This window comes from Condylura cristata, unplaced genomic scaffold (genome assembly GCF_000260355.1).
Source record: "Condylura cristata isolate star-nosed mole 26May11 unplaced genomic scaffold, ConCri1.0 scaffold00015, whole genome shotgun sequence".
Classification (NCBI taxonomy): domain Eukaryota; kingdom Metazoa; phylum Chordata; class Mammalia; order Eulipotyphla; family Talpidae; genus Condylura; species Condylura cristata.
The window spans coordinates 34,905,275-34,923,665 of record NW_004567116.1 but is presented as its reverse complement, the minus strand read 5'-3'; the positions used below and the strand labels follow the sequence as shown (position 1 = coordinate 34,923,665).

Here is an 18,391-nt window from a genome sequence, read left to right as displayed (position 1 = left end):
TAATCGCTACATTATTTATTTTGGAAAAATGTGTAAGTATTCTGCATATCAAGAAGTGTATTTCACTAAAAAATAAAAACTGATAGCTTCACCACTGCTTTGTAGGAATGAAGTAGATGGGAAAAAAAAATAAGAAGAGGAGAGTAAAGGAATTATCTCTGTAAAATGAGTTTTACTTTTAGATTGATTTTAGTTTTGGAGTCACTCAATTAAATTAATTTTTTTCTTGGCCAAAATCAAGTTTAGTAACATCTGAATTATCATTAGAAAACTAAACTCGTTCTAGCTTCTTTTGAGCTAACGCTGATCATTTACATCATTATACATTTGAAACATTCTTATCTAAATTACTGGTGACCTAGTTTTATGGCTTATGTCTGGATATACATATCCTTGACTCATGATCATACCAAAATAAGAATGGTAGTTGGTCTTCCTATTCTTTAGGGATTGTGTTATATTATAAATAACATATACACACACATGCACACAAGTAACCTTCTTACTGATAAAATAGGGAAAATGAATGAAATTTTCTTCATGCTCCAAAACATTTTTAACATTCTTTTTAAAGAACATTTTTGATACCATATTTGGAGAGGGGGAAGGTACTGTTTGCTAAGATGGCTCTAAAAGTCTGCTCTTCTAGTTATAGTTTCTTCTCCCCTCTTTCTCCTTATGTGCCTTACTTTCTCACCAATGTCACTTCCTTTCTTACAGCTGCCCTCCTGTAGTTATTATCATTTGCCTGAAGTCCCTAGGATACCCTTCAGCTCAGAGGATATGATATCAGGGCATCCCCACTGTCACTGCCACTGAGTGGCTCTGTCTCAGCCCTTACTCCGGAAACCCCGTCTTCTCCCCTTTAGCTCAGGCATGAGTGGCGCACAGAGATGTCTTATGGAAAGTCCTGACAATGAGCTTTGTTTCATCTTCTATGAATATTTCTAGTCAGGATGACTTTGTTCTACCAAGATCAAGCATGTTAGCATTCTGTTTCTAATTAATTCAGTTACTATCAGGAACCCCTTCCCTCCACTTCCAAATCACCAACCTCTCCCTACCCCCCAAATAAGTCCTGCTAGTTCTTTTCAGTTGGGATAGAAACACTTGTGCATAATGACGTAATATCTTGGGAATGTGGATTTTTCAGAATTTTTTAGCCTGTTTTTTAAACCCAAATTCCCCTTGTTACACCTTGGCTTTATAAAAATGTCAATTATTTTACCACAAACTGCTTATGGGGTCTGTTAACATCCTATGCGATATTGTCACAGTCTTCTAGCACTGTCAGCCTCATCACCTTATGACACAACCCAGAGGACTCTGTAACAAGGACCCAGCAGCAGATTTTCTACCCAGAAAATCTGTCCATCACTGTCCATCTTCTTTTAGTTCCTTCAGTATCCCAAGCCCTTTTCTGCCTGAGGGCTTCACACGTACTGTTCCATCAGCCTGGAATGCATTTCCTTTTCCTTTGTCATGCCCGGATCCTTTGCAGTTTAATGTCCTAGCTAAAATGTCACCTCCTCAGGTAGGTGTCCCTGTTCACCCTACCTGAAGTATCTGTTCTTTCCTCCACCTCCCCCACCCACCTCTTAATTCTCTTACATATTTCCTTGCTTTTCCCTATTCCCAGGATTGAGCTCTTAATAAAGGATTGTTTTATGTGTTACCTGTACCCCGCTATTGACAGAGTTCTGTGAGCTTAAGACCACATTTGTTTTGCCTCTCCTATATGTAACCCCAAGTGCAACTGTGGCACATAGAAAAATTTTTTCGTGAATGACAGAACACATGGGATAGTGTCAGCCCACTTTGTTTATGTTCTGGTGACAAGAATGGCAAAGGATCAAAACATAAACTGGGTAGGATCTCAAATGACGTGAGGCTGGCAGCTATCACTTCATTAACAGCCTTACATTTAAACTTTGACCTCACCCTGAACTAGGCAATCTTTAGAGTCACAGAAATACACTGAGAATTTAAAGGGGAGTCACCACACTTGAAACTGGGGTCTCTATGGCCACAGCTCCAGTAAAAAGGAGTACTTTAGGATTAAATGTTATTACTCTGTGGGGAGGATGAAATATTATTCCTCTAAGTGTAGCACGATTCTATCAAGTTACATTTTTGTTTGCTGACAGCATTTAAAGCAGCAAACTTTAAATTACTCTTTTAGTTATACCTTCCCCATTTAATAAACCGACAGCTTCAAAATGGAAATTGCCTAGACCCCTTTCAGTTTCCATGAAACCCTGCAGTTAGAGGTAAATGTATATTTTCTGTACTGTAATTTGATTATAGAAAACTTTTGTCCATGGTAGTTTTATGTTTACCCTGACACATGTAATAAGCATCTGCTCTGGGCAAAGTTCTGTATTATGTGCTGGAAAGAGAGAAGATATGTCCTTTGACTAAAGGGCCCCTGTCCAGTTGGGGAAATATATAAGAAGAACACCAATTACACATACTAACGGCTGAAATTGTTCCTTGGAAGAGTAATCTGGCATACAAGCATAAGATGCATAGGAAGGAGTAAAGACTGGATATGGAGGTCAATTCAGGCTTGTTATGATGAAATGGAAAGGGGCCTGGAGAAAGTGTTGGTGGACAGTGGCTCATCCCAGTCATGGGATAAAATATTTAATGATAATACCAGGGTTTCAAGTCTGTTTCACTTGGGAGGGGGTGGGGAAAGCAGGTCATGCTTCAGCATGTAACTGTCCACAACCACACCTCCACTGGCCAAGGCCTGGTGGCTGTGTCTTCATTCTCTCAGTCATGAAACCTCTGAATCTCAGGCCAAGAACCACACTGTCGTTGGCCAAGGCCTGATGTCTGTATCTCATTTACTCACGAAATCTCTGAATCCCAGACCAAGAACACCTCAGATTCCCATTTACTCCTTCATTGTATGCATCTTTCCTTGTCTTACACTTACCCTTCTTCTGTGTTTCCTTCCAGTTCAGGATGGCCCCATCCTCTCCTCTCTCTCACCAGTGTATTTCAAATGCCCCTGTTTTGAACCTAGTAAAGAAATCCTTGGTGCTTCAGAAACCACAGTTTGCCTCCCTCTTTCCTAAGCTTGGAGCCTGGGGCCCTGTCAATATGGGTGCCCAGAATCAGGAATAAGATAGGCCAGGTTTTATTTCACTGCTGGGAGGGGGCTCACTGAGATGGGAAGGGGTGTGGTGTAGAAGCACACACACTTGTGTGAGGTTGCATAGGAAACTCAAAGAGGGAAGGGATGCTGGAGAGGCTGAGTGCTGCCCTACCCAAGGCTGGATGGGCGAGCTCATGGGCATATGTGAGGAGGAAGCTGTTGAGGAAGAAGAGTTGAAGGTGCCATTTTGCTAGAGAGCTGAGAGCCAAAACAAAAACTTAATTTCCCTACTGAGATTTCGATAAGTATGGAAACGGATGAGTCTCAAGCCCAGCTAAGGAGGCAGACTCACTCAGGTCCTATCTGTTTTGTGTCAACATGCCTCAGTCAGTAGATAATTTGTGTTGTGACCATACTGGTCCTTGTGGTCTTTATTGATTACAAGATGCCCTCATTATAACCACCAGGAGACTTTGTGGAAATAGAGGTTTATGACTTGTAAGACTTTAAGTTACACAGCACAGATGGGCCACAGTAATGTTGATTGGTGGGCAAGAGTGGGTGGCACTGCAGGAGAGGAGTAGGGAGAGAGAGGAGGGTAGAGGAAAGAGAAAATGCGCTTGAGGTGCTGCTTTTATTGGGGTCAAGGATGGGAGGTCTAGCCTTTCCAGGCCTCACTCTTTAATGGTGAATTTAAATCGTAAGAGTGGGAATTTGAAGCACTGGAAGAGAGAAAGCAAAAGAAAACATTGTAAGTGGTCTCAAATGGTCAGTTATCTAAAACAACTAGGATCTATAAAGCAAAGGTGTCCTAGTGCAGAGAGGCGCCTGACTCTTTATCTCCTTGTTAGCCTGGTGGTGTGTTTACTTGAGCTCACCCTCTTTGAAGTGGAAACCTGGCATCAGAGCTGAATTCAGCCTCTTCGATCACCAAAAGAAAAAGCAGCTCTCAGACTTTACATCTTACGGCTATAGGACCGGTTCCTAGGCAAAGGCCTTTCTCTCCCCCATTCCACTTCTGCAGTATTCTAGTCTCCAGTGGCTTCTTATCCTCCTCCGCTCTGCTTTATAGTTAGTGTCTGACTATATCAGCATCCCCTGGCCAGTCACTGCCTTGAGGTTGGTGCCTAGACTCTTCCCTACTTTGTTTTCCACCTGACCAGACCCTTTGCTTTACCCATTGAAACGTGTTGAATGGCATTAGTGTCCTTTTTCCTAAGATTTGATAAAGGCAGTTGGGTTTTTGGGTGATGAAACAAGGACCAAAGCTTTTTTTGAGGACTCAAGTGGGACATAGGAACTGGTAGACAAATTTGGAGACAGGAAAAAGAAAAGCCCTTTCAGCTCTGTGCTCCACCTCTCCCGACCCTTGGTCACAATTCAGCACAAAACTCAGATGGCCTCAGGGATGACAGTGTGGGCTTTAGTTGATTAGGGGACATCTGCTACATAGATTGTATTAGTCATTGTTGAAACTAGAGTTTTTTTCTGGGCTCAACCACCAACCTTCTAGCACAGGTCTGGGACAGACAAGTCCAGTCTTTAAGTCCTCTTCCTTATCTTTTCTATAACAGGAAAATGGCCTCTGCTTGCACTGAGGGAGCATGGAAGAGGGAGGACACTGTGGGCTTCAACCCCGGCAAGCCAGCTTCCTAGGACATTAGTGTTTCACTTATTCACAGAGGGCACATCACGAGATTTCTGAGTCACTCTTGGTCCTCAGAACTCATCTCTCCTCCCATTCACTGTGCACATTTAAGCCCTAACACTAAATTCAGGACTATTTAGAAGACTGTCTGCTTCAGGCACCACCACACACAGTATCACTCAGCAGCATCAAGATTCTAGACCCACTGAGGAGCCTCTAAATTATGCTCTCCAGGACCATCTCCATAGACCATTTTGTAACCACTTCATCTGAGGGGAGGGGAGCCAGACACGGCATTCTGCGCCTTATCTTTCCTCTCTCTTGCTTTGACTTGACTTTTTCTTCCCGCCTCCATTTGAGTAGCCTATAAGAGCTGTGGAATATTGATTTTCCATTTCCTCTCCTCATCTTCATGTCCCTGGGGCAGTTCTTGTTCTGCTTTCTCATTTTTCAGTCTAGGGAGCTGCAGAGGTTATGCAGGGATAGTATGAGTTACCCTGATTCTCTGGATGCTCTGAGCTTCTCTAGCCAACCTTTCAAATCCAGTAATCTCTAGTTCTTTCCGAAAGGAAATTGAAAGTGAGGGGAAAAGAGCCCCAGGGAGTGAGAGCTGTCGTGGCCTGTTACAGTCCTTGCTGTCTGCTTTCACTACCTCACAGTTGGTGTCAACTGTTCCCCCGTAGTAAGTGTGATTCTGATTGAGGGGAAGGATGTTGGGAATGAAACGAAAACATTTGGGTAAGTAATGATATTCATACCCATGCTTGATATTTTAAAAGAATTTTCAGCTGTATTGGAATTTTGAATGGAGGCAGCCTGTGCAATTGTGTTGAAGGAATAGGATCTTGTTTTGGTCTTCAAAGTCTAAACATCTCTATAATGCTTACCCCAATCCACCCCTTTTTGAACTATTGTGGTTAGGAAGAAGAGAGCAAGTAGGATTCAGTTCTCTTCAGATTTCACATATAAGAAAATGTATAAGTAACACAGAGCATGTCCCATTGCTAAGCATCCAAATTATTGTATTTTAAATTTAAATTTACATAGCAGACTTAGTCTTACAGACAAGGATTAAGACAAAGCATTCCTGTGATGAATTTAAATCATCATTTAAATGCTCTAAAGACTTGAAGGCAAGTCACACACAGTCTGCTCCACGTTAGGAGAACATGGTAGCAGAAGGGAAGGTTTGGGGCTGATATAGACACAGGACTGGGTTCCATCACAGAGGTTGTCCAGGGAAGGTGTATCCAGTGGGTCTTGAGGGAGCACTTTTAGCATGCATTTAAGTGACAGCACTGACTATGTTAGTTGAAAATGACTCAGTATCCAAGGGTAGGGCCCCTGCTTTAATCAAACCTGAAGAACAAAGTCAATTACAGAAAAAAACAGGGTTGGTACAAGGCCTCTGTTGTTTGGCGTAGGACTGGCTGTTTGTGCTATATGTCCAGAGCTCCCAGTAGAATGAGATTAATGCTGTAACTCAGCACTGCAAAGATTTAACATCTAGGCAAGGAAATGACCTGGCTATGCTAGCAGAGAGGGCCAGCCTTAGGCATGCAACAACACCCACGCCTCTCGCACATTTGGCCCAGCCAATCATAAGTACAGAGAAAATTTCAGAATTGATATTTCTTTGTAAGAAAGTAAAATCCTACAATCAAAGCCACACAGGTTTTTTTTTTTTTTTTAATTTATTTATTTGTGCATACAGAACTAGGGTACAGGCCAGAGGCTCAGGGGCAGCAAGATTCTTCACCTGAGACAGAGTGGGGAGCAGAACAGGCAGATCGACGAAGTACACTGCTGAGGGGAGCAGCGGGCGGGCCAGGAGAGGTCTGCCACGCCATGTGGTCACCTCCGGGGCAGGCGGGAATCGAACTCATGCGGAAGTGGCTTTAGCTTCTCAGTACTGTGCTTTAACCCGCTGCACCACCAGGGAGGGCCAACCACACAGGTTTTACACAGGTGGAAATATGAGTCCTTGTGGTGTGTCTGCTTATCCTGGACCTTGGTGACTGTGACAGATGCAAGGACAGCTCTGATTACACTCTTGTGATACCTTATGATACCATGAAGGTGATAAATGATCAGGTGGGTATCTTAGGATGAGGAAGATTGTTTAGCATAACAACATCTGATTACAAAAGAATGATTTCAAGTATGTTTTAGATCTATTCTTATTTTTACGACTTCATTTCAAAAAATAGTCTTAAGAAAGGAAAAGAAGACAAACTCAAATGTTTGCTCTGCTTATCCAACTGTTTACCAATCTTGTAGACACAACCTTGCTGCTCCATCTCACCTCTGGTAGAGAGAGGCTATTTTAATTAAAGTTATTGAGAAGCTGCAGAAAATACATTAAAATGACTGAATTCTGCGCTGAAAATAAAAATAACCTTAAAAGCAACCTTGTCTGTAATGATTACTTCTTGCAATTTGCAAAGACCCACATAGATGAGTCATGTTTCAAGGAGAATTTCAGGGAAACTTCTACCCAAACCAGTAAACTTAGTGGGTGAAGAGTAAATTCTCTGAGCAAATATTTAATTCGCAAATATCAGTTTCCAATCTTTTCCAGCTGAATCTCTACATACATTTATAGTAGCTTACCTTAACTTTTTATACCCTTAGTGTTTATTACAAAAATGAAAACCTTTCTCCTGATCACTAATCGCCCACTTGGTAGGACTATCACCGAGCTGTCACTTGCTGCTGTCAAAGCCAACACAATCCACTGCAAGCAGACACATCCTGTCACATACATTCTCACGAGAGCAGAAACTGTGTTCTTGTGATGAAATGATTTGATTTCACCAGCTAGAATTTATGTCCTTATAAAGCTATAAAGCAGTGACAGGAACATCTATGTAATTTAGAGAACCAGTCTTTCTTCTTAAAACAACACAAAACTATTTTAATTTCAGAATGATATTATATATAAGGTGAATGAGTTTTTAAAAATCAGTTTGTACAAATATGTTGATTCCACCAGAACAATAAGCTTCTTTAAAGGCTTACTAGTTTAGAAAGTACATTAAGCCTTTAAAGCTCCAAGGTCATATACTTGATAAGTTCATTTCCTAATACCAAGCCTCAATTTTGAGCTTCCAGCCTTTGGGAGCAACCTACATTGATGAGCACTTTGAATGTAGGCCAAAAAAAAAAAAAAAAGATAGCCCATGAATCTAAGCTCTTAACAGAACCTAACAGCCTACCTACATCTCAGGCCCAAGTTTCTGAAAGATCCATAGCTAATGAGGTTATAACTTTGTTCTCTCTTGCTCTTCACTCAAGGCATAACTCAATTCGAAGACAACTCAACCTGTCAAATCCAGACTTCAATATCCAGCAGCTTCAAAAACAGGAACAGTTGACTGGCATTGGTCGAATTAAACCCGAGTTATATAAACAGAGGTCACTGGATAATGACGATGGGAGAAGGAGTAGCAGCAAAGCCTGCGGGAAACTGAATTTCATTTTAAAATATGACTGTGACTTAGAGCAGCTCATAGTGAAGATCCACAAAGCTGTCAACTTGCCCGCCAAGGACTTTTCTGGGACTTCAGATCCTTATGTCAAGATCTATTTGCTTCCTGATCGGAAAACAAAACACCAGACTAAAGTTCACAGAAAGACCCTGAACCCTGTGTTTAATGAGGTGTTTTTGTTCCCGGTGCCCTACAATGACCTTGAAGCACGGAAGCTGCACTTCTCTGTGTATGACTTTGATAGGTTTTCTCGACATGACTTAATTGGCCAAGTGGTGGTGGACCACTTCTTAGACTTGGCAGATTTCCCCAGGGAGTGTATCCTTTGGAAGGATATCGAATATGTCACCAATGTGAGTGCTGCATTTTTTCATTTGGGGGGACTTTTTGGTCAGCATGCAAACAGGTTACTTATATCTTCTTATATTTGGGGGGCAATGTACATATAGCTTTTGCTTTACAAACTCTGCTCATCTTCAGAAATGGGTCGTTAACAATATTCATTTTAAAAATTCCAAGAGTTATTCCTGAAAGCAGTATTAAAGAATAACATTCTCTCCTTTTGGCCTTCTGGTTCCTAGCTGTTCCCTTCTAGAAGGTAGATATTGCTTGCCCTCTTTCCACACTTATTTAGAGCTTTCTCAGGTTGTTTGTGCTAAATGGGTCCCAGCATCCTAGTGACTGTAATCTGCAGCTAAGAAACCATAACTGTGACTCTGAATGTAAGGTCCTTGTCCACATTCTTGGGTCAGCTCAGTCTCATTTTCTATGATCAGATCTCCAGCCTCAGTCCCAGAAGTGAGAATGACTGAGAAGAGATGGCAACACATTTTAAAATACAGAAACCAAGTTATAAGGAATTTAGTCTGAAAAGTACAGGTGGCAAAACTAATCTGTAGAAGGTCAAATCCAATTTGGAACTTGGGAGAAAGGGCAGAAGTGCCATATAGTGATGCCATATATTCATGTTTGCATTTTAAACACGAGACCCTGGTGGTGATATTTTTATTTCATTTGCATCCTTTTCACAAACCTGCAGAGGTGTATTGACAGTCCTGAAATAGAAAGGATAACTGAACGTTCTTAGGGTACTGCTGATATTTTTAAAGCCACTTGTTTCTTTAACCTGTCCAAATTCCCAAAACATGTCATTATCTTGTCTCCTTGAATATGAGCCCTTCTGAAGCTCTGTTTTTCCCCCTCTGCATTCTAAGACATGAAGCACCATAATCATTATTTGACTTTGATGAGGATATAACTTATATGATGAATTATCCCATTCAGTGATAAGGACATTAGTCCTTTTTCACCTCTGCTACTTTTGTGCAGTGGGAACTCACCAACATTTAGCTATTCTAAGGGACATCTCACAGCACAACCACAAGGTACTAGTATTAGTTGCTCTAATAAACAAGTGCGGTATGGGGTTCTGTTGACCTTTATCATAGTGATGAGGAAATTGAAGAAAGAGCTGGAGGTGGTACAGAGAACATTGGGTGATGAGGCTAAGGTGATGTGGAAGATTGGAAAAGGAGCAGAGCTTTTTAGTCTTAAAAGGTTGTGATATTTGTAAACCTAAAAATGGATGCTGGGAAAGCAAAGACTGTATCCTAAATTATAATTGCCCAACTCAGGAGGCAGCATAAGAAGCGTTATAAATACAAAACAGGTAGACTATACTGATATAAATGAATCGAGAATGAACCTCTCACTGGGGTATTAACCAAATATCCTTGAATGTAAGCTGAAGCACTGCCACTGATGAGGCTTGAAATTAAGTATGATCTCAGAGTATGGTAGAAAGAGGTTGGTCATACCATCTAGTGTGATATCAGCTTATATGTTTTTTAATATTTATTTTTATTTATGTGTACAAGATCTGAGTGCAGGCCAGAGTTGTGGGGGTGAGAGGATTCGCTAAAGACAGAGTACATCATAGAACAAAAGGACCTACTGAAATATACTGCTGAGGAAAGTAGCTGGCGAGATCTGTCTGCTGCACCATGTGGCTTACCTCCTCACAGGGAATCAAATTTATGCCACAGTAGATGGCAATAGCTTGTAGCACTGAGACTTTAACCCCTGTGCCACCACGGAGGCCCCCAGTTTATAATTTTTTGACAAATGGATTCTATATCATAGCTGGTATGGTTATTAAAAGTCTTAACAGGAATCCTGCTGTGATTTTCTTCTAGAGACTTTCTAATGAGAACAGCACTGATGCATTGTGGCTAACAGAATTCTGGATAAGACTAATTCCTAGTGCGAAAGCCTCCTCTAGCAGTTTCCGTGTGGGCCTCTAGTGTAGAAGGCCAGCCTGCAGATTCCTTCAGATCACTGCCATCTTAGTGCTCCTCTGGGACAAAGAACTTCTCATCTGTTGTTGGAGAATCCTAGATTTTCATTGAGTTGAGGATAAATTAAATTGTTTATCAAGGAAGAAAAGCAATAAGGATAAAGGTCTCCAAATTTTCACTTGTTTCCTCAAACAATAATCATTTTGAACATCAGGTTAGGCCTTGGATAACCGATAGAAGATGGGAGGTCCTGAGAATGGAATTGCAGATTATTTCATGATCTGCCATCTGTTTTCTAAAACTTCACATTAAAAATTATTATTGAGGGTTGTTTTACTGTGCTGTTTGGAATGTGAGTCTATAGAGACTGAGCATAGAGGTGTGAGATTTGCCAATATTCAATTTTCATAGCACAGTGTGTATATTACACAGGGTTTATAATGCGTATGCACTGATTCAGGGAATCATTCGATGAATAGATGTGAATGTGTTGAAGAATAGTGCAGCATCCCTTCTTTGCTGACCCTTGGGTGGTACTCCCTCATCACAGTCCCTCCCAGTCGGCTGCTGCCAAGGGAAACCACCACGTTGTATTTTGTTTGTGTTGAGACCTATTTGTAAGACAATGTAATATTTGGCCTTGTCTGTTTCTGCCTTTCAGAGCTTTAATTTGACTGGGGCTATTTTTCAGTTTACATTGACTGTGACATTTAACAAAATCAATGAATAAGGCTATATTTTATGTTCTTTGATTGGCAAAATATTCCATCTTAGTGTATATAACAAATTAGTTTTCTTTCATTGATAATAGGTGGGTTATTAATTTCTGGTCATTCTGAATAACACTACAGCAAACATTTTTGTGCTTATCTACTAATTCATATGCTTGCTAATTTACTCAGGATATATTTCAAGTGGAGGTAAGGTAGACAGACTGTCAACTTTTTAAACCATTCTAAGATCTTTACTGCAGTAATTGTACAAATTCATTCTCACTGATAACGGACAGTAGTTCCTAATGCAAAAAAAAAATTCACCACTCTTGGCATTTGCCACACTGTTTTAATATGTGTGTGCAAGTGTGCATGTAAAATGGCTGATAATTTGCATTTCCTTGGTTGTCAAGGTTAATCATCTTTTGATATGTTTATTGATCATTTCCTTTCCTTTTTCATGACCTACTTGCTCAGCAATTTTTCTTCTGTTTTCTTTATTGATTTACATGTTCTTTATCTGGTCTGGATGCAGATATTTTGTTGGATATGTGTATTATGTCATTTTGGCTGACTTGCTGGCATCTTTTGATCAGTAGAGGGTCTTGTGTTTCATGCAGTAAAGCATATAACTTTTTCCATTGTTAGCCCTTTTATATCTTGGTTCAGAAATTTATTTTTACTTGATCATAAAAACAGACTTATTAGAGCTCCTGCAATCTAAATGTATAAAACTGAGATGGAGGAGCCATAGGATATTCAACCAAGGTCATAGAGCTGAACAGTTCTCAAATAGAAATCAAGACTAAGTGTTTCAACAGTTAATTGAGGCACTGATGGAAAGCTGTCTCAAACATATTTACTTTACAAGAGTACTTCTTTTTACCCTCTGACCTGACCTGGCCAGCTCCTACAATGCTCTTAGTTTCTAGCTAAATGCCTCTTCCTCAGAGAATTCTTGTCTGAGCTCAGGACTGGGATGGACTCTTCTGGCATTTGCTTCCATGGCACTCTGTACTTCTGTCATTACTCATCAGACTTTCTTTTATGTATTTGTTCAATTTTCTTGATTCCCCATTAGATGGTTCTATGAGTGCACAGAACATATCTGTGTTCCCAGGCTCAGTGAAATAATTAATAAGCACTTGCTGAATAAAATGAAGCTCCTAAGAGCTAATTTGGTGAGACTCAAGGGACTGATTTGATTGGGAAACTAATCTTTTTTGTTTTATTCTTTATTCCTCCAAGGAGATAATGAGTTTTATTAATGTAAGCAGCCAAATAAAAATTATCTTTACACCTTCTTATGAAGGAACAGAATAGCAGTTTTGGGTGTATAAATCATAGTTTTTAATTAAACATCTCAAATACTGAAGTCAGACCAATTAGTAAGTGCGCTATATCTCTGTAGGGATACCAATCAACAAGAGCAATGGAGAGAAGGTCAAGGCTAGGAAAGATCTTTTGGCCAGAACCACCATCTCCCAGTAAGTTGCCAAGATGACCAACACATAGGGAAAGAGAGGAGACTTCCCCTCTGATCTCCAGAGCTTGTAGGATACAGGGAGTTGTTTCTTTGACCATAGACTCACAATCTACAGGCAAGGTGATACTTAAATGTCAGAGGAATGGGCCCTGCTCTAAAAGGAAAGCCCCCTACACATCACTGTGGCAAAACTGGAGCATCTATAATGCTACCCACATGTGGTTGGCACTGTTGAAAGCAAACAAGGGCAAGATTATTGCCAAGATAACAAATGTTTGTATAGAGCATATTAAGCACTCTGAAAGTCGAGACTGCTTCCTCAAGTGTGTGAAAGAAAATGGTCAGGAAAAAAAAAAAAGGAAGCCAAAGAGAAAGGTACTTGATTCAACTGAAGTGCCAGCCTCCACCCAGAGAAGCACTTTGTGGACCCATGGACAGGAGCCTGAGTTGCTTAAACCCATCCCTTGTGGAATCATGGCATGGTCAGTATCAAAAACAAAAAACAAAAAAAGCCACTGGACTCTAAGAAAAAAGTTGAGAAAGCTGAGTTTAGTGGTCTGGGTGAATGTTAGCCTCTGTGTCTATGCTCTTGACATTTTTAGCATACCATACTTAACATCGGCTCCCTGGTAAATAGGCACGGAAAGCTTCAACAATCTCCCTTGGCGGCTGGCTCAGAATCTGATTTAACAACCTTCTTTGGAAGCTGCTATCATCTTAGCGAAACTTATTTGAACAAGATGGCATGGTTCCCATGTGATCACAGCAGACATCCTGAGAAGTTCCCCGTATCAGGATCCAATGTGGATCCCAGTTCAGAAAGAGTAAGGTTGCATTTTATAATGACATGAACCTTTTTTTGTTTCATAATAGGAACTTAGAAACCTTTGTTCCTTTGAATCACTGTAAAATCCACTATTAGGTAGTACTGATTTAGGAATTTCCTTATTCTGTCTCCAAAGGTCCTGAAGCCATTTCTAGATCCGACAGAAGTGAACACCTGGAACCATTCAAGGGAAGACATGGTATTTGGGAAGACTCAGGATGCTTGCTTCTTACAGTTTAATACAGATGGAACAGACAATCATTTTATCAGGGTTGGGATGTCTAGAGTGCCTAATTGCGCTTCCACAAAGCAGGAATGATTTGCTTACTACTTCAGCCAAAAGCATATATTTATAATATGGATTTATTGGAGGGAATCAACATTACTGTAATATAAGTATGCAATTCAACTGGAAGAAAGAGGGGGAAGGTAACAAACTCCTTGTCAAAGTTTGGGAGGCAGGCATCACAGGGCAGATAGGACCTGTTTCAGAGAGCTTCTGGCATTTGTCCATCTCAGGGAGAAAAGTTGCCACTTCTCAGGGCAAGAGAGTCCACTGATTCCCAGCCCATCATTTTCCCTATAATATGACCCTTCAGACACATTATCCCTCAGGATCTAGGCTATTCAGAGAGAGAAAAAGTGACAGAATTGTGGAATAGAACATCTGAAGGAAAGGAATAATAAAGCTGTAGGTCCCTGAGAAAAGACTTGGTAGCTTTTATCCTTGTATAAGTACCAGGACACATTTATCAATTTATCATATCTTTAGGTTTTTGCATCTAGGTTATTTTTCACGTTTAAGGAATTCTTGATAAATTCTTAAGTAAGGTGTCATTTTGTTAACTTTCAATTATTATTTGTTTAGAAGCATGACTATTTCATATTTACAATTTCAAGAAAATAGTATGCAAGTCTTCTTTGGATAGTGACTTTTTTCAGAAATTATTAGTTAGTTCCACACTTAATTTTAAGAAGTCAGCAATTCAATTATGCTATGCTTCTCTTTACCCTAAGCTATATTTTTTGACACATAAAAGGTTTTATAAATTCTCTCATGAAAAATCTGTAGTCACCACAGATACGCTTAAAGTCACTACAGAACATTTCCTCCTCCTTTCCCAGCACCAACACTGGCCTTAGTCTCCCTCACTTTCTTCATTCTGTTCTTGAATTCTTTTTGCTGTTTCTTGAGCTCTTTTTCTTCCCATATAGGCTGTGTCTTGCAAGTCTATGTTTGGGTTCATTTTTCTTTACATCATCCAAGGAACTGTAAATCATGCCAGAGCCAGCTGTCTTGCCACCTCCAAAATAAATGGGTTCCGAATCCAAATACAAGAATGACATCAGGGGTGGGCCAGTACGTTTCAACGTTTTAGCTAGTTTTCCCTGATTTCTGTGAGAAACACTGTTGCCTACTAAGAGTGACAAGCTGTCAATAAGTATTATTATTATTTTTTTTTTTTTTGCTGACGCTGTCGTGGGTCCTGAATTTCCTCACCTGGGTAGTCACTGTGTCATTCATGATGGTGGTAGTTCTTGAGGCAACTGGGGAGGTTTTACCTACATCCTCTATTAATACTTTTCTTTGTATGCAAATTGATGCCAGAAATAGTGTGAGGTTTTAAAACTTGATGTTTTATCTTGCTTGGAATTCAAATGGTGTCCCAATTCTGCAGATGAAAATTCCTACTCACAATTTCTTAGAATATTATCTTTTTCTGACATTTCTTAATTCCTTTTAGATAGTTTTACTCCAACTCTCTATCCATCCTTTTTCTTTTTTTCTATTGTTGATGCATCCTTGGTAGTTTTGTTTTTTTTTAATCTGCTTTTCAGTTCAGTAAATCTTCAGCAGTTTCTTCTTACCTATTTAATACATTCATTGAATTTTCTGTTAGTGTAATTTCTAGAAGTTTTATATAAATCCCATAAGTTTAGTCATTTGCTTAATCACTTGGTTCTTTTGTCATGTTCTAATACTTTTTTAAAAAAGATTTATTATTTATTTGTAATTGGGGTACAGGCCAGAGTTGCAGGGGCAGTGATGAGAGGATTCACCAGAACAGGCAGATCAGAACAGGCAGATCGTCAGACAAAGTACACTGCTGAGGGGAGCAGTGGACAGGTCAGGAGAGGTCTGCTGCGCCATGTGGATCACCTCTCCGGCAGGCAAGGACGAACTCATGCAGAAGTGGCTTTAGCTTCTTAGTGCTGTGCTTTAACCTTCTGCGCCACCAGGGAAGTCCACCATGTTCTGATACTTTTTTAAAAAATTACTTTAAATGCCATCAATCTACTTACTGTTTTTTAATCAGGCAGTTAAGAAATATGTGTTTTCTTTGTTAGGTTTTGGTATTAGTATGATATTGGCTTAGTAGAAAGTATATGGTAGTTTTCCTTCTTTTTTGATTTTTTGGACAAGTCTTTCCTTTTCTGTTTTAATTCTCTTTATTTCTGTGTCTTTGAGGGTGCTGATTCATTCTTCCATTTTATCTATTCTGCTTCCATTACTTTTCCCAGCGTTCTTTATCTCCTCTAGTGACCTTTTCATCTCCTGCATTTCTTCTATTTCCTTTTTTTATGTCTTATTTTCTTTCTTCAATTCGTTGATTGCTTGTCTCATATCGTTTTTATTTTCTTTTTCATTTCTTTCATTCATTTCCTTGTTTGCATTCTTCAATTTCTTGATGGCTTGCCTCATGTCAATTTTTTCTTCTCATGTTCTTCTTGTTTGTTTATCATGATTATTCTGAATTCTCTATCTGGTAGGCTGAGCAGTTCTTCTGTTTCTTTGGTGATATCTGGTGACTGACCTCTTTGTGTGAATTTTTCCCCTGTGGACTTGCGTTATTATTTGTTTGTCTTCTTTTCCCTGTGGTGTATTTTCTAATACTTTCTATTCATTGAGACATGGTGTTGCTATTATTGACCAGCATTCTTTCTGGTTTTCTTTCTGGGATGGCAGAGGGACTTCCAGACACTTCAGTTGTGGAATGTATTCTAAGCCTTGTTTTGTTTTAATATCTCCTGTTTTTCCAGCCTCCACTGTGTGGAATTATGTCATCATCTAAGCCAATGACAGTCAGGGGTCTCTTGTGTTCAGCTTCTTCTATTAACATATTGAGTCCTTGTCTCTGGAAGGTTCCTGTTGATCTTTGTAGCCTTCTGATGTCCTGGGTTCCTTCTATGCTCATTGGGGGTGGGACACATTAGAAGTGTTTCAGGTCTCCCTGCAGCTGGGCCTGCGGTTGAGCCAGTCACTGGTTTTGTTTACTTTTGAGCACTGTGAGACTTGCAAGGCAGTGCCTTACTGGCTCACAAGTCTTCAGGCCACTGTTGTCCAGTAACACCATGGTCCTAGCTTCTGCTGTAGGGGCAGGTGGTGCATGGGTGCAGGGAGAGCCAGAAGGGCTGCAAACCTTCCAGCTGTGCGGGCTGCCAGTCCTCCCTCAGTGCCTCTAGGGTTCTTTGTACCCACTCCTAGCAGTCTCTCCCTGAGCAATTTTTTCCCCACCACTTTGTGTCCACTCATAGAGCAGAGTTGTCTCTCTTTAGCTCCAGGGTTTTACCGCATGTTTTTTGGGTAGATGCAGTAAGCAGGTAGAGCAGTTGTTGCCTCTTATCTGAGGCAATTCCTAGCCTCTCTATGCTAGAATGTGCCAGTGGAGGGTTGGAGGAGTGTTAAAAGTGTTGTAGCTTCCCAGGTTTGGGCCTGGTTTTGATTCAATCTAACTGGTTCTTTTTTTTTTTCTTTTTCACTTTTACCTCCCAGGCTTTGTGAACATGCTGACCCCACTTTAGTAACTAATGGCCCGGAACAAGCCTCCAGGCCTATGCTGTGGGGTAGGGGGATGCAGGGAGCTTTGGAAGCAGCCACCCTAGTCACCAGTTCCTCCTCCCCACAAGAGGGATTCTTATACAGGTGACTAATGGAGAGACTGCTCTCAAGTGAAATCCATAAGGAAGTAAGGGGACAGGACAGTAAAGATGGGGGTTTAGCAAAAGCCCACTTGGTCCTAATTACTCAGGTAGCTGTGACACTGTAGACCAGGGGGCTGTCTTTTTGCCCTGCCTTTACATTAACTGCAGATCACCCTTGTGGAGGAGGTGTAACTTGGAAGTCATTTTTAAGGTGGCTCCCATCAGCTAAGGGGAATTCACCTGGGAAGAACAGACCCAAGCTATTGTTGGCAGCCAACACTCACTGCAGTTAAGAAATGGCGCCCCAGGCCTGTAAAGGGAATCCCAGAGAAAACAATGGACTCTACTCCAGTGTGATGGAACAGAACAGTGGGAGAGGAACTTGGGGTGAAGGAGAGACCCTGACTCAAGGTGACTTCTGAGATGTAGAGAAATGAAGAGAAGGGACCATCCTTTCCTCCTCCCTCCCACCCAACAATCTCCCTTTCTAGAGAGTCTGTGCCTGTTGCCTCTGCTTAGGCTCAAAGGCAGGTGCTTTCATGGTGAGCTGGAAACCCCTGAGAGGGAGAATGGCTTTCCAGAGTGCCAAAATGGGCTCTATTTGGTCCCTTCTTACAGCGTCAGATGTACTGGGGACAGCTTAACTCCATCAAAAAAAAACAAAAAACCTCCTATAAACCTGGATCAACTGAAAGCAGGCTTAATAGAGTTGTCAAGGACAATAGATTCATCTCTGCACATGAGACTAGTCAGGTAGACTGCCCACTGGGACTGTCTTTAATGATCTTCTACCTGTGGAAGCAATACCATCCAAAATACTGAGCCAATTCCCTGACAGAAAACCTTGCCCCATGGATTGGCATTTTCTTGCTTGAAAAATGAGTTTTGAGCCTTTGGAGA

The 18,391-nt window shown here is 40.7% G+C and overlaps 1 protein-coding gene across 2 annotated transcripts in view; it reads left to right on the top strand.

Annotated features, from left to right (window-relative positions):
• The window catches only part of SYT9 (synaptotagmin IX), a 167,261-nt gene that overhangs the window by 55,016 nt on the left and 93,854 nt on the right, over positions 1-18,391 (top strand). For both annotated transcript variants that reach the window (XM_012725433.1, XM_012725434.1), the window contains exon 3: positions 8,052-8,598. In XM_012725433.1, the coding sequence (XP_012580887.1) occupies positions 8,052-8,598 (547 nt within the window). The remainder of the gene's footprint in view (positions 1-8,051; positions 8,599-18,391) is intronic.